The sequence below is a fragment of the Acanthaster planci genome, linkage group LG07, assembly GCF_054643075.1.
Source record: "Acanthaster planci isolate LZ-2023a linkage group LG07, COTS_SCS, whole genome shotgun sequence".
NCBI lineage: Eukaryota > Metazoa > Echinodermata > Asteroidea > Valvatida > Acanthasteridae > Acanthaster > Acanthaster planci.
Window position 1 is genome coordinate 16,935,852 of NC_141783.1, and position 16,835 is coordinate 16,952,686.

Here is a 16,835-nt window from a genome sequence, read left to right on the forward strand (position 1 = left end):
GATTTTCCATTCCTTTCAACGTGCAGTTGACTTACCTCTTTCCACTATAAAATGACCTGACTGCTGGAAAAACCTTGATACGTGTATTGATAATAATAAGATAGTAATTCCCTTTTATCGTCAGGAACCCAGCCGAGTTTGAAAGGGCTAGTTTAAAACCAGTCCATCACACTTTTGTTCCTACTCATAAATACGTTTTTTCACCGGAAAAGTAAAAACAAGACAAAGTTCATACTTTTCAAACAGTTTTGTTCACCGATTTGGTGTCTTGTTTTTTTTTCAAATGTGTACCACTGTCGCCATAGTTAGTCTATAGAATTTGCCTCTTACGCAGGCAGTGTGAAAATTTCCCTATAGAATAATCCGCCGATATGAAATACACGCCATTGATGCTGGCACTGCGTTCGTAAACAGGTGTTGTGCGCTCGTTACAGAACTCTTATAGGAGGCCGTTTTCCAATGCCCAACTTCGTCTCCGTCTCCGAAACCAATCCCCGATTGTGGGCCTGAAGCGTTTAAATTAAATTGAAGTACAGTAAGTGTTGGCTCTTTTGCTTCTTAATTGAAGTTTGCGGCAGTATCAGACTTACTCTTGCGCTTAGGTAGTAAATAAAACAGTTCAAGCCTGAAACGGAGCCGCAGTCGAGTATTGGAAAAACGACCCTGATTTGCCAAGATGCACGCGCAACTCACATCAATGTGTTGTGCCACCGCAGTTTACGGTGTCTCCTCAGATTAAGCCTGGTTTCCGACGTGAGAAACGTAGAGAGCAACGCAATCAAGACGCAAACTGCAACGCAGACAAACGCAAACCAGCCCCAGACGGATCGGCAAAAGTTGAGCCCGGTTCAACTTTGCCGAGTGTCAGCGTCAAGTCGCTGAGTAGGCCTTTACAAACACACACGCTGGCATGACGGGCGTACAACGATGTCTCTCTCGCTTAGTACCACTCATTCTATCCATTTTCTCCTTGTTGCTAGCATATGCAGCCCCAATCATCAACAAATAGCTGACCATTAACAAAATACATCAAACTGGAGTATCAGTTTGGCTTCAAGAGGCAGCATTGCCACCTAAAAAGGCATTTCCCCCAAATTTTCTGAGTTTTGCACGCCGCTTTGTTTATTTTTTTGGTGGAATGACGTCACACAACGTTTCTTCCGCGACTGTCATTGTCTTCACGTATTGCAGACCGTCTGCGTTATAAACGACCATTTGGAAACCAGGCTTTACTCTATTGGTACATGCAGAACGTGCTGCGCGATGTGACACGGGTGAGCCACTGTACAGTGACATTCCGACTCTCCGAATGTGTGAATCTACGTTGTATTGTGCATGCCTACGTGAAGACGATGACTGTGGTGTATGGGGGTTCTACTCCACACAATAGGAGTCAACAGTTTCATCTGAAACTGGGAAAGTATTTAAAACCACTGGGTGCTTTCATAATTTGTTAAAAACCTTCCCATGTGACGGGTTCCCGACCACTGGGATTGGATAAACTGCCTGATTAATTCATAAATTCCATTTTGTGGTAGCTGTATGTCAAATATCTGATTAAAAAGAACCGTCTTAGTCCTGATGAAAAGTTCAAATCAATACTACACAAGATTACAAAGAAATAAAAAATGGACAATTAAGTTACAAAATAATCCACGGTGGGCATCGACATGACCGGTAACTATACACGTATAAATCTATGTACAGTTGTACAGCACCAGATAATATCAAAGTGTGAATATAATCTATAAATGCATAGCAAAGAACTATATCGGCACTTTAATGAATTATATTTTTGTGTTTCTAAATTAATTCATGGTTTTCTCAAGTTTGTATATCAGATTTTCTTACGTGTGTACTCAGATAATCTTGATGCTGCCTGAAGGAAGCAGGTATAAATGTTTTGGTAAGTTATGTTATTGTGGACATGCGTGCCAATGCTCTAAATATAAATTCGTGTGACGTCACTAGACATCCACGTCCACCATTACATGGCGCAGCCTAGTCTACCTGCACAAGGTTTCGGCTGCATTTAGGACAAAACAGTGCCAAGAGGCAAATTAAAGGTACAGTCCATCATTTATCATTTGTGCATTAGGTTTATTTGCAGGTAACAAAATTACTCAAAACAGTAAAGAAAGGCATGCCTGAGAACAAACCTGATGAAGTTTCAGCCCAACATTCTAGAATTTCGATTTTAGATTGTAAGTTGCTTTGTCATGTTTTGAATTGCGCGTAAGTCAGTGGCGGGGACACATTTCTTGTCCAGTCGAATACATCAGTTTTACAGCTACGCGATTTGACGCACTGAACCGTGTTAACCGCGAGTGTGTGTGTGTTGTGTATTTCTACGGGCAAATTTCTAAAAATGCGTCTTCAGGCGCATTGTTGCAAATGGCTCTCTTTCATTGTTTTCTTCAAAACGACAGCTGGCAGAAAGAATCATTCACAGGTATGTTTAGTCCCATAACCAGCTTTAAACCAGGTACGCTTTTCAACGATTTCGTCAGTTACTTTTGGATGATTACAAGAATGGACTGTACCTTTAAAACGAGCGGTTACAATAAACCTGTTTGAGAGTGGTCATAAAAGTAACGGGCATTTACAACCTCACGCAGGGTTGTATCGCAACTGAGCGGCTGCGGCCGGGAGTAACTCACAACTGTATGGGAAATGGTCGCAAGCCGCTACGCAGTGGCTTCCATAGGTACACGTGTTATTCCCGGCCGTGGCCAAGACAGTGTTCGGACACAGTTTTGTTAAGTCTGCTGCCACCAAGAGTCTTAATGTATGATAATTCTTAACGGGTATGTGATTATATTGTACAAGTCACTTAATTGTAATACTCATCCTACAAGAAGCGTTGAAATTGAAATGTGTCGTATCTGTGAAGAGAATGAAATCTGTGATTAAAAGTGTACTTTTAAATTGTACTGTAAACATTTTGACTTCTTCAGCACACTGTACACGAAAAAATTAAATAAAATTGTCACTTGAAATAAGTATTTGCCCGTTTTCTTTATAAACCCGCTTTTCAATGTTAATATTATTCGTAGTCAGCTATTATAAGTTTAACAAGCTATCTTTGCGTTCGTTTTATTCTCGTTGCGACACTAAAAGTGCAAGTAACCATTATCAAAACTTGTTTAGGGAAAAAACAGTTTGTAGCATTAATCCATAACCAGCGTGCTAAAACCTTTTAACAAGCTCACATCAAACATGAGAGACTTGAGACACGCTTTGGCCTGACGTCATCCTGACGTCCTTGCTATAGTGGCTCCCCGCAGGCCAATGCAATTAATGCCGTACGCGAGGTTGCCGATAACCAGCGACACATTCAGCAATCCGTACGCGTGTGCGGTGAATGATGCTGACTGTTCTCTCAGAAAAGCCGGTGACAAAAGTAGGCCTGTCATTTCGCTTCCGGGGGAAGAACTCCAGAGAAATGTTGCAGTTTTTTGGAGGGACTTAATGACGCCACATCTATAAAAGGGGGAGGGGTAAGAATTCTTTCATGGATGAGAAAAATTATTTGGACAGTTGGTTTCGAAAAAAAATCCATTTTGCCGCCACCAGAAAAAGACTTGTTTGCGCCTAAACAGCAAGAATGGAAAACGGTATTCGGTGGAAAGGTCTTAAACATTAATCCCAACAGTCAGGTAAGACAGTTTCCCACAGTTGTGTCCAGTTGTGGTTTTAAAGTTTCCACTGTGGCTCAAGTAATGGACCTTTCCCACGAAAATTATGCAAATAAGGCAGGTGCATGCGCATTACTACCACTGGTTGGTGAAGTTGCTTGAACCTATGACGTAACAATTAAATAAATAAATAAACAAATAAATAAAACACAAATCTCCAACTATGAGCACGTACACTCCGTTTCTGCAGTATAGTTTGACACGAGTGCTAAACTTAAGAGACAAGGAATTGTTACTTTCTAACCTCAGGACAATGAAAACTTCACTTGAAAATGAAAAGCGCGCTGAAGTATCTGACAAAGGCTGTAATACGGTTTTGATTGTCGTTCAACGCGCCAGGTTTATTATTTTTTTGCACACACTGGCCAACCAGTAGTAGCGCGCATGCGCCTGTCTAATTTGCAAATATATTTTGGGAAAGGTCCATTTGAGTAGCGTCCAGAGCTCAATCCGAACGAACGTTTGATTAATTGTGCCCATGCAAATTAATTTTTATTGGACTCCTCGTGCTAGCAGATTGGAGCCCTTGGTCTTATTGAACCCAAGACTGTTGACTGCGTAGCTTCCCGACAGATGAGTTTGTCACATGATGTAGACGCCAGCTGATAGACCTCTTCACTAATAAATTCATAATTATGCACGCATGCGCACAAATGGCCTTGGCGGCAAAAAGTGTGAGCGGGCCATTGAAAATGATTGTACAGGGGTGCGACTTCGATTGTTATTTTTTCTCAGGTTTTCTGACTTCTTTTCATTTTTTTGTTGAAAAAATCCCATCAAATTTTTGTCGCTATTAGTTTCTAATTTACGTGGAATTTTTAGTGCGCTGTAAAAAGATTTCAAAATCGTAACTTTCCTGTGCGCACGAGATCGTCGTTTCTTAGTATGGCCCCCTTCCATCATAAGCAGTATAAACTACAACGTTAGTGTTCTTGGAGCCAACCTGTGGCTATCCAGGTGTGGCAATAATGACAGTTTGGGCCATCAGAATCTGCAGTTCACAAACGCATGTTTCATGTAACCCGGTATCCTGAAAGTACCTGAGAATTCCGGCATGGTCATTTATTTTATTTAGTTAAGTTTTTCTGGTAATGAAACCAAAGATTCCTCAAAAGTGCCCTAGGCACTGTAGCTCGAAAGCCTGAAGAAACGTGCAGATAGGAGACAACGAGAAGAAGTGACGGTTTCAGGAAAACCCCAGAAGAATACTCTGGGCAAAACCCCCGAAATCAGGCAGGGGCTGAAAACCCAATCCACATGTGGACCGGGCCGGTATTCAAACCCGGTACCACAGAGGTGGGAGGCCAGGAAAGAACCACTACGCCAACCTACCCCCAAACCCAGTTAGTGAGTTAAAGCTAAACTAGTTAAGTAAATTAATTAGTTTAAGTAAATGTTTATTAATTCAGTTTTTTCCTCTAGGCACGGTCCACCACATTTAATTCGAAGTATGGCGAACACAATAGGAGGGCGTTACTTTGAAGTGGGTAAATTTTGAACCAACACCAAAGATGTTACCCAAACCACGTACCTCCCTCCCATTGTGTACGCCATACTTCAAAAAAAGGCCAATTTGGAAAACATGAGTGGTTTGGCGGAGTACAAACGTGTTAAACAGTAATAACGTGGGGACAAATTCGTTGTATGGTTGTACTGGATGTTCTATAGCAGAAGAAATCGTCCCCTCAATGCAGTGCCGGCCAGGGCACATAAGGCTATGCAAGCTTTGAGGAAAGCACATTACCCATAAGAACACTTGGCATCGTACCACGTAAGAACATCCAAGCTGGCTAAGTACCTTCGCCTAATGGATTCACAAACAGGTGCAGTACGTGCCAGCAGATTGATTTACTTGTGCGATAATGCGTCGCTCTAGAAGGTGTTCTCTGTAAAGTTTCTTTAAACTGCAGTGGATGAAGTCATCGGTTCTCAGGTATAAATGAATACATACACAATGTATTCCGTCGTTGGCAAAGTTTGAGACAGGTCCGTGGTGTGTGAGGTTGTCAGGAGGGAAATTACAAAGCAAATGCCACTCTTGTATACAAGTTGTTTGAAACCCAAGGCCAAACTAATCCAGCGATTGATGAGACTTGTTTATACAAGGGCGAAGTCTCAACAATCTCGTTTTGAAGCACATTTCGCGCAGTTTGTCAATTTTCTCTGACGTACGCGTTACACGTTACTGGAATCTTGATCACCATGACTACCCCGTCCCATTCTCTGGAGTGCATGAGACGAAAGGCAATTCGTGATCACGTGGCGCAAATTACTATGTATTATCTAATTGCTGGCTTCGAGACACCAAGCTTTGCCCATTGGCTCTGCTTACTGCAAAACTTGAGTTCGATTGACGAGGATTCAGGGATGTGGCAGTGTGTTTTGATGCGAGAAAGGTGTATTACATTGAAATAAGTGATTCTGTTCTGCTAAAATACAGGTCAAAACATGTTCATGTGTACACGTTACGAATCGACAAATGTCAGTGTTACATAAATTATTGTTGCTAGATTCCGTAACTATCCAAATAACACAAAATAGAGGCCACTGGTCTCTATCAGATTGATTTGTATAGAGAAAAGTTAACAGATACTTGAAAAGGAGGTGTTGTATTTCAGCTGCAGCACGCAAGCAGTTCACTGAAGCAAACCGTATAGTCAAAGAATTCGGACTATACAATGTAGGCCCTAGATGCTAGAAGCCGTGGTCAAGAATCATCACGACCACGCTGTCAATGACCGCAAAGTCGGCGCAAAGCCTTGGACACGGCTCTACCTTCGCCCCCCCATCGCGCTTTTTATCCCAACTGTACTGTCAATATCAAAGGCATCGTTCGTACAGGGGAACCAGGCTGGCCAACTCGACTGGCAAACGTGTTGAGCTTTATTGACGCGGTATGAGTGACAAATGATTGGTAATCCAATCTGACAAAGCTTCTTCATCGCGCAAGTCGAGGTCCGGATGGATTTCGAAGACATGCAACGGGGATCTTGTTGATCTCGTTAAAATGACAAGCTTGTCTGAAGTTGGCATTCCATCACAACACTGGAAAATGTCAATTACAATCTGAACAGAGATTTCTTTATTGGCCACGGGGAACCACACAACCCAGGGGCTGGTTTTTGAGCAAAAGCGGGCACACTGTCTCTGCAGTGATCGTCATCGCCAGGGGCGTTCCTACGGAAGCCCATTAGAGCTAACTTGAACTATGCAAAAATATTTCTTTTATTGCGAAATAACGCAATAACATTGCGAAATAACGCAACAGTTCTACGGACATGTGGGGCGCGTTCACGCGGTTACTCTGGTTAGCAAGAGTAGGATGCGTGCGCATTATACCCGGGTGTAGGAGTATACTCCCCCTCTAGCGAGAGTATACACTCGCTGACCCGTGGGTCGTACTCCAGCCGTTCGAATGCTCAGGAGTGCCGTGTTAACACGAGTAGCTCGCTCGAACGCACCCCCCTCGCTCGAACGCACCCCGTGCGTCTGCTCCAGTGTGAAAAGAGCAACATCAACAATCAATGACTTATTCGTTGTCCTGGACAATCCGTGATAGGCCAAATTTTAGAGTCCTTAAACTTACGATGATACCATGATTTACTGCCAAAAACCACAATATGTGATCATAACCCAAACCAAGAGAGAAGTAGGGCTGACGAGTTTGCGTTATGTCATGCTCAGCTTTCCTCGTCGATAACTGTTTCACAGGGAATTACCTGTACTGCTCACTTAAGGGTGCGTTCGAGCGGCTGGAGTGCGACCCGCGGGTCAGCGACAGTGTACTCTCGCTAACGAGGGGGGCAACTCCTGCACCCGAGTATAATGCGCACGCATCCTACTCTTGTTTACCGGAGTAACCGCGCGAACGTGCCCCAAATGGCCGTGTAACTGTTGCGTTATTTCGCTGTACTATTGCGTTATTTCGCAAAGTTATTGCGTTATTTTGCAATATTTTTTTGCAAAACTTGAAAATATGTTTTCTTAAAAATTAAACGCCAGTTCATAGTACGGACGAATGTGGCAGCAAAGCGACTTTGACTTCACGAAAGATTTGCAGCAAAACATCGCTGGAGTTGAATTGTGTTCATTTTTTGCGAATTTCCAGCGCGAAAATTTGATGAGACGTTACAATTTTGCGTTTGTGTTAACTTTCGGGCCAAGTATGACCTGGCCTTTACTTGGAAAACATCTCTCATAAAAACAAACATGACCACAAATAGGTATATCGCAAAAACGATTTGATTCCCAAAGTAGACACTACGTTTCTAAAAGTGCATCTCATAAGAAAGAACTGGAAATTCGAGAATATATATCGTTCAAACAAACTTCGAAAAATACATCTCGAAAAAAACGAAGAAAAATACTTCATAAAAACAAACTTTGAAAAATGTGCTTTAGAAAAACTTACTTGAAAAAAAATATAGTTCAATTTTGGTGAATGGCACTACAGGGCTTTCGTGGTACATGCACTTCAGGCGACATGTTTTCTTTAAGCATCCTGGTGCCCGCTGTAATAACATTTGAAGGTTTGCACAGTGGATTTCAATGAAAGGAATACGTTTGCGGTAAAAGGATGTGGGAAATCATTTCCAAGGGTTTGTGAAATGAAGAGAACAGTAAGCAACTAACTCACATTTTGTCACCATACAGGCCTATTCATCTGAGGCCTGTATATTCTGAAGGATTGCAGACCTCCCCCCTCCCCCCTTATCGGTGAAGCAGTGCACCGGGGTAACACCAAGGTGTCAAAATAAGCCTTCTGCGAGATAAACAACTTGACCGTGTATTAACATTTGATAATGCCCGCTGAGAAGTGATAATGCCAGCTGCGTAAATCACGCTCTTGCAAGGTGGATACGAGAGAGTTTAATCGATTCTGATTGGTCAAGAGTCTGTGTGCTCGCCACTAGCGCCAAGTCTACATAAGGAGATTCTTGTGTACAATATGCACAAGGAAAATATCATAAAATAGACGGGGGTGCTTGGGAAAATGAAAGTAAACTGGAACAAAATCGTTAGAAATCCATCATAATTTATATTGACTTCTTTTGACTTTCTAACTAAAAAAGTTATTTATGGACGGGCGTACATGTGCTTGCCCGGTCATAAACCAAGGTTTAAGACCGGCTCAGGAGACTGACCGCGGCTCGGGCATGAATCGTGTCCGGAGACATTTTCACTAATAAATTCATAATTATGCATGTGCACAAATTACCTTGGCGGCAAGGGCCATTGAAAATGTACAGGGGTGCGATTTTGATCATTTTCTCTCAGGTTTTCTGGCTTTGTTCAGTTTTGTCTTCAGAAAATCCCATTAAATCGTTTTTGCTATTAGTTTCTCATCTAAGCGGGATTTTCCCCGCGTAATCTCGTGCCGCCACAGGAAAAATCAATATTGTAAAGTCATTTTACAAAGCTCTTGTTACACACTGAAAACAGTGTATTGGTGCAAGGTGTCTCTTATGTCACTATAAGCTAAAGCAACACTGTCTTTAGTGTAGAGAATTCAATTGTTATAATTATTCGATCCAAGGTCCTCTTGAGAAATCGTTGACGATGTAAAGCCCACCCCTGGACCAGCGCTATCTTCTTTCCGGAGAGTGTTGAACTCAAGTTACAATGCCACGAGGAAAACTTCTGCTTCAATCCTACTTGAGTAGATCTGTTTTATCACGGCAAGTGTTCTACCAAGAACGATTTATTTTGCTCGTCTATGTTGTTGATGCCGTCCGCCATTTTGTCCGCGCAAATCCCACGTGGGAGTTTTCACACAAACCTGAATCAGTTAGCCAGTAAAACAAGCACAGAATGATCCAATCAGGTCAGCCCATTATGAGATCCCTGTGGCTGATCACTGAGGCAAATTAGCAAAAGGATTTCGGTGAATTGCAATATTTAGAATTTGAATGGTCAAGGATCACCACATCCTACCTAAAATCTATATTTTGCATCCATTTTAGTTTTGAGCAACGATTAGGCCTATAAGCGAAAAACTTAGTAGGCCCTAATGCATTACGATGAGTTTTCAGGAGGCATTTTAGTTTGTGGAAAAGCGGGATCATACGTTTTTAATGTGTTGGTCGGGACATCTTTTTTGTTTGTTTTGTTTGTTGGTATTTCTTTTTACATTGTTTAGAAAATTCCTAAATGGACTAGCGTGATGTCGGGCCCTAGCCCTAAGGAGATACCATTCCTTCGTGTCAAGATAGGCATTAATTAGGGGAAATATTTGCATTTTCTTCTCAAATTCATCACAAGAAATAATGACCTTGACTGCGGACAGCACACTTCCTATGAAAATTTATCGGCTTGACTTTTTGATTTTTCAATCAATGAAGTCTTCAAGGTACACTATTTTTCGATATGGGCGCTGCATTTGTACTTGGACTATGACGAAGTGGCAGGTTGAAAAAATGATCGAATGGCATGCACTTCATGAGAACTTACAGGATAACTCAAGACCGAAGTGGACGAAAAAGAGAACATTTTCCGAGAACATACATATTTATTATGGTATACCAATGGCAGGTGATTCCCCCCCCTCATTTTAGAGCGTTCTACGAGGTAAAGTAGGCCTATCGGTACAGCAAGATGGTAAAACATACTTCATTGGTATATGTCAACAAATCCCGTCTTCACTTGGCTAAGCACAGCGTTATAATGTATACTGTAGACCAATATAGCGACAAGAGTCAGGATCCATAACTGCGGTGTCCTCACGACCGTGAACAAAACAGATGCACATGGAATGCTTCCTCATCAGCCAATGGGAGCGCACTGCTAACCAAAATCAAGCACTCGTCAAACTTAGGATAGGAATGCGCCCCTGAGTAGCGAGGACATCGCAATAATTGCGTCAGCGAATCGGTCTGTACGCCCATGAGCTCCTAAATCCTGCAGCTCCGTTGCTGTGCAAAACTCCAGACTACAGACTACTCGTTTCACAAAAACGAGTAGGCTCGTTAATGCACTTTGTTACTCAAGGGGCATACATAAAATACCGAATGTTTCAGGAAGGTCTTGAGGTTTTGTTGACATTTGGTGAATTGGAGAATCCAGGACACAAAACTGCTTACTGATCACAGTGACTTTGAATGTGAAAACTTAACATTATCAGAGGGCCCGACGTTTCAATCCTTGCTCTCTGCATTAAGAGAGACACCGTGTGAGTAAAAATTAATTGTACACCAACACCCACTTCGTACCTCTGAATTTTACAAAAAAAATTGACACATTTTTGAGGCTGCATAATGATTATAAAAACATTTTCCAGTTACAGTTTTTTGCTTTGGATGGGTCTGGGTGGAATTCTTCTTTGGCGATGAATGTATTTCCGAACCCTAGGCATTAAAAAACGAAGAAAACGGATATTGACGTCACTGATGTTGATTTTCCAGCAATGTATCTAATAATCCTGTCATGGTCATAGTTTTCCCAACTCGCAGCTGGCATAGTGGAATCGAATCCTCACATAACTATTTTTCTGCCTCCTATTTCTTTGTAAACGGCACTCAAAGGCACGCTGACGGGCATAAGCACGCGCGATGAGTTAAAAGACGCTGCAGGCCCGTCAGTGCAGATTAGCCAATCGGCGTACAAAATACAAGACTTAGTGTAAAACGCATTTTGAAATAGAAGACAAGCTTGATTATATTAGCAAACTATAAAAAAACACCCTGAAAACAAATCAAGTGGACTAGGGAAGAAAGATATATATACGGCGACAGGAAAAGAAGAATTTACTGACTGACGGTCAGCCGTAAAGGTAAGGTGAAAACCTGGCAAACCAAGCCTCAGTGAAACAGTCTGCAAAACCCTGGACACCTACGTTCACTCATAGGTTCGGACTGAATTTCCAACCGACACTGTTGTATGACAAGGTTTGTGTGGCATGGTAAGAAGGGTTTATACGACAGACATCAGATTAAAAGGTGGCAAACAAGGAGAGAGAAGAGAAAGGGGTGTGGACGTCGCACAACACGCATCAGCTTTTGATTTCATGGAGGCTGTTCCTTTCCACCAAAGCGTGGAAAAGCACATCTGTCATTTCCGTGAGGGAAAGCGTGCAGCCAAACGTGAAGAGAATATGAATCTCACGTCTTTATGTGTGCAAACCGTTCATAGCTTCAAAAACGAAGTGCCTATTTTTTCCACCAGTCCAATTTGTTAGCAGGCTGACTCTGGTAAAGGCGTGCTGGCAAAACTGTAATCTCCCCGATAGCCCTCTAGAACCTTTGTGCGGACCCCTACATTGTTCCTCCAGAAATGTCAAAGAGATTTATCTGATGTGATCAGTGGAAAACGTGTTTGCAGATTGGAAGGTTGATGGAAATTCGTCAGACGGATGGGTGATTTCGTGCGAAAGACATTAGGCCTACCTATAAAGCCCAAACGGGCTGTTATTCGGAAAGTTATACCACAGGGTAAATTTGTACTAAAAATGGCACGTCAGATAGATTTGTGGGTTTAAATGGCAATACCTATATTAAGCAAAGCGTATGCGGAACATCAGTGTTTGCCATAGGAAACCATCGGCCGTTTGACATCCGAGTCTTTGGTGATTAGATTCTATGGAAGGCACTAGCTCGAGCGATACACATATAATCACTCTGCAGAGTATTCAAGATGGCCTTACAAAGAGGTCCAACGATATGTCTAATTATTTTACTCAGTAAAATGGCTGAATCGCAACTCGTAGTCAAAAACTACCAAGTGACTTGCACTGTACCCATAAACAGCAATCTATTCTACTGGGCCAATACTTGATCCATACCAATCTTTTGGTCGATCGCTTCGCCTTTACTTCGTATCTCAATACGGTACTGACTTATTCAGCATGCACTATTAATACTACGTCAGTAGTAATAAAAACAATACTGACCCTTGAGATAACCTTTTACAAATTTGAAATTATTGAGCAAAAAAGGGCACTGCTTGGAAAAACGACTGAACTCTAGTAACTGTCACCGGATTCTGGATGCACTTCGTGTCACTGCTTCCTTCATAACAAAAATTCCTACACTACACTGATTGCTATAAATAACTACGTCTGCATTTCACGTATGATCGACAGAGGGCGCTTTAGGCCTACACGGGTAGACTAGTTTTCATGAAAGGGATCTGATAGGCATTTGTGTTCACGCCTAGTAAACACTTCTGAATTCCCTATCGTTAAGGGAACTTACATCAGCCTAATCCAGCTGTGTCTTTGTCACTGACGTAATCTGCTGCAATAACAATTTCCTTCGAAATGCATGCGATTGGGAGTCCCACACTGAAAAGCATGTTTAAATTGTTATTTTCGAATTATTTTGCAATAATTATCTTGCTCAATTACAACATGCCCAAGCACTATATACTTCATTAGACTTTTCTTCACTCTGATAAAAGAGAAAATAGAGGTCAATCAGCCTTTCCGAACTCGTAGTGTGATTATTTTTTTAATGACATCAAATAATTACCTTGCACACTTGCACCGTAATTTGATGCGAATGCAAAGCAAATCTGATGTCCCAAAACGGGTTCATCAACTCGGCCAAGATCAAAGCAGAAAGTTGCGCTGAAAAATCGCCATGGGTTCAACTTTTGCAATTTCACAACATGGACTTTCCATGACGTCAGATATTCACCAAGCCCTTCACTTTCAAATCTCGTGCATTAAAAAGATCATAATCCAAAACCGTCAATGCAAATGATCTTTGTAGTGGTGATTGGGCATTGGCGTAATGGTTTCCCAGGAGCAGTAATTAGGCCAACGCTTTGTAGCCTACAGGTTTGTGCTAAACAAAATCGGAGTATCCGCGCTGAGTTGAAGTGCACCCTCATCGGCAAAAGAAAGCCAGGCTGGTAGGAAGGCTTCCAATCACTGATCTCCATGCACTGTACAGGTAGTTTTGCTCTGCGAATTGAAGCGACTGCGCGGCCATGTTAGGCTATTCAATACAATGGCATTTTCCAAGTCACCGGCTTTAGCGCCATGCATGAATGCCCTTCAGTGAATGGACCGAATATCATACGATGGCCGCGCGGTCACCTCAATTCACACATAGGCAGTTACTCCTCACCTGCCTATCCAGTGTATAGAGATCAGTGCTTCCAAATTGCTCGTCGCCAAGGGTTGATGGTTTTGCAATGTGATTCGCTACACTGTGCACGACCTGTTACTGCGAGGTAATCACTTCCTGTTAGCGAAGCGTTATTTAAACATTTTGGTTCACCAATGGCAATGTCTGGCACAGGCAAAGTGTCGGGAATATAATAAAAACAAGGCCTTGGAACAATCACAGTGTGGTAATTAGCCTCTCACTAAGTATCACTCATCACGTCTCTTTTGCCGATATCTTTCAAATCATTCGTTATCTTGATCAAGTTTGGATGAACAAATAAAGGCGCCTTTCCCATTGTACGTTTTTGGGTGCGTTGCGTACACGATGCGTTTATGCGTTAAACTTTCACGGACACAAAAATCAACGCCATTAACATAGCACACGTGAGCGTTGTGTTCGGCCGTCAAATCGCCCCGGAAGCGACTTTGACGGATACACAACGCTAGGCGCATAGTGTTGACGCGCATAGTGTCAAGTGTTGGAATATTGAATGGCTCCCTTAAGTGTAGTGAGAACGTTTTCAGCACAAAGAAAATGAAAAATATATCGAATTGATAACCACAGCTTGTGTAACGCATTGAACGAGCTCGCGCTTGGCAGAAATTTACCCAGAATGCCCTGCGCGCGTGAGCTGTGACCCCATGTGACGTTCCTTTGCTAGAATCTGTGCGAGGCCAACCTCGTTCCCATGGGTACGATCTCGCCGCGCAACGTTGGGCCCCACTATGCCTTGCGTGATCTAACCCTGGTATTGTAAAATGCAAATATGCTACTATTTGGGATATTTAAATTAAGACTTTAGTCGGAGTGTTTACGCGCGACGCAGATTTACACATGCATGGCGTGCATGAGAATACAGGGGCGCGAGCGTGTAGCTTTTGAAATACGCATGCGATTGACTTTACCTTTTTGTATATTCATTCTGAATAGCCAAACAGCGTCATTTTCGAACTCTACACGACCTGGGACAAGTGAAGGAATGCACACGCATGGAGTCAAGGTTGGTGGAAGGCCATCAGCCCTTCCCAGCGCCCTGTTCAGGCACTGGGCGACGAGTGAAGGCTTCGAACCGGGTTCTGCATGTGTTCAGCGCGCACGCAAGGACCATGCATTCCATGATACATTCGTTGCGCGTACTCCGCATAAAATGCACATAAAACGCGCCTGTGTAGTGATTTCGTACCAAAGGATTGTCAATTTCATTTAAAAACACGCCCTCGTTTGTTCCCGCTCGAAGCGCATAGGTTCGGAACTTTTAAACTCGCCAGCTTTCCAAATACGTGCAGCCGTATCGACAAGACCGTGCAAAGCCAAACGTTACCGGTCTGTTGATTTACCAACGTCCTCATATTCTGTTGCACAAGCGAGTAGCCATTAAAGAGCGAGGTCAGTAAACAGATTCTACCCATTGGAAGAAAACTTTGGAAATGGAAAGGAAGATGATAAATCACAAATACATACACACCTGTGTCAATTGGAATCGAAGCTTACAGTGATCCGTCTGCAAGACTGTCTGCCGGGATGATTATCTCTTCAAATATCACAAGTGAAATACAGTGTTCCTTGGGGAATTGTCTCCATAACGTTCTTAAATCGAGGCAGTAATCTACCCGTAATGACCAACGTAATGCAGGACAATGGCTTTCGAGGATAAATGCTTATACATATGCGGTCGTCTGCCACGATGAAACTCTATACTTAACTTGTCGTTAAGTCCAATGCAGTGTTCATTATAACAGTGGTTGTTTGCATAACTAAAGCAATTTCGCAACATCAAAATAACCACGAACAAAAACAAAAATGATACATAATGATATGGCAAATCGGATCACACCCATGCAAATATTGTGGGAGGAAAGTCTAATCATTCCCGGTTTTGGTCTCAAAATACGGTAATAATCGGATTCATGCCAAATATTTGAAATACTTCCACCATGGGTTTCTTGACCCACCAAATTTGAAGAGTTCACTGAAAGTGTTATTCTCCCAATCCGAAAAAAAAATCCTCATAAAATATTATATACAATCTACCCCTAAGGGAAACCGTATGGCCACCATACTAAGCACATCACGCAACGACATGATCGACGAAGCACTGGATGGAAATATCACATTAAATCTCACAGGGGCACTTTCCACTTCATGCTTCTGATTCCAAATCTCATTTAAAATCCCGCATAGAACCTGTTTCTGATGGCTCACCAGAGGACAAACACTTTTTCTGAGGGAAATGTAAAAACCACACCGCACTTTCTCAATAATGCGTAATGCGAGTTCACAGCGGCAACATCGCAGGTCGTCAGTACACCCTAATGACCTCAACTAACACACTTGGGTCTCCTGGATTTTAATGTTCAATTAACTCAAAACCAAACCAAACCAAACAAAAAACATGAAACCTTTAGATGTTATTAAGGGGTGCTTCTTGAAATGCTAACTCACCGGTGTTACTCTGGGACTCTATTTGATTTCATATAAAACATTATACCGAGAATGCAATGAATATGGGCATTACCGCAAAAGGCTTTCACGTCGGATTAATGGTATTATTCGATAAAATTATATCCGCAGGGCATAAAACCTCGGTTTCTAAATTGATGTCTATGGGTTAGAGCAGCAATCTTCATTTCTCGCAAGAAGAGAACACTTTCGAAAGTAAACAAAGCTTGTTTGAAAGATAAAAAGTTAAACCATGAAGTGATTGGTATGAAATTCTTTTTAAAAATTTGATTCATCTTTGAAAAATATTTATTTCTGTGTTCAAAATACCTTATAAAGACTTCGATCAAGTAGGACCAAATAAACAGTCGAAGTGTGACTCTTCATCCGACGGTCCGGAATGGTCATCAAGAAAGCACATGTTTCCTTTAGCCCCGCCTACTCTGACCTCGTTTGCAGGAAAGGGGCGCGCCATGTCCTGAGTTTGTTTGTAACGCTCGGACCGTGGGGCTTGTGGCTGCCGTTTGCCGGGGGAAGACTCTGGGTACATTTCACGGAGGAACTCACGCGAGCGAATATCGGCCTGCAG

The 16,835-nt window shown here is 42.3% G+C and overlaps 1 protein-coding gene across 3 annotated transcripts in view; it reads right to left on the bottom strand.

Moving 5' to 3' along the window:
- Positions 1-1,897: 1,897 nt before the first annotated feature.
- Positions 1,898-16,835, bottom strand: part of endov (endonuclease V) — a 54,231-nt gene continuing 39,293 nt past the window's right edge. Inside the window, exons 8-9 of one of the 3 annotated variants that reach the window (XR_015425804.1) lie at positions 14,713-16,829; positions 1,898-3,483 (exon numbers count right to left, since the gene is read on the bottom strand). Coding sequence is in view for 2 of the 3 variants with exons in the window: in XM_022236648.2 (XP_022092340.2) it covers positions 16,593-16,829 (237 nt within the window). In the remaining variant the exon portion in view is untranslated. Of the gene's footprint in view, positions 3,484-14,712; positions 16,830-16,835 lie in introns of those variants that run through there. The other 2 variants (XM_022236648.2, XM_087138661.1) reach the window with 2 other exon arrangements.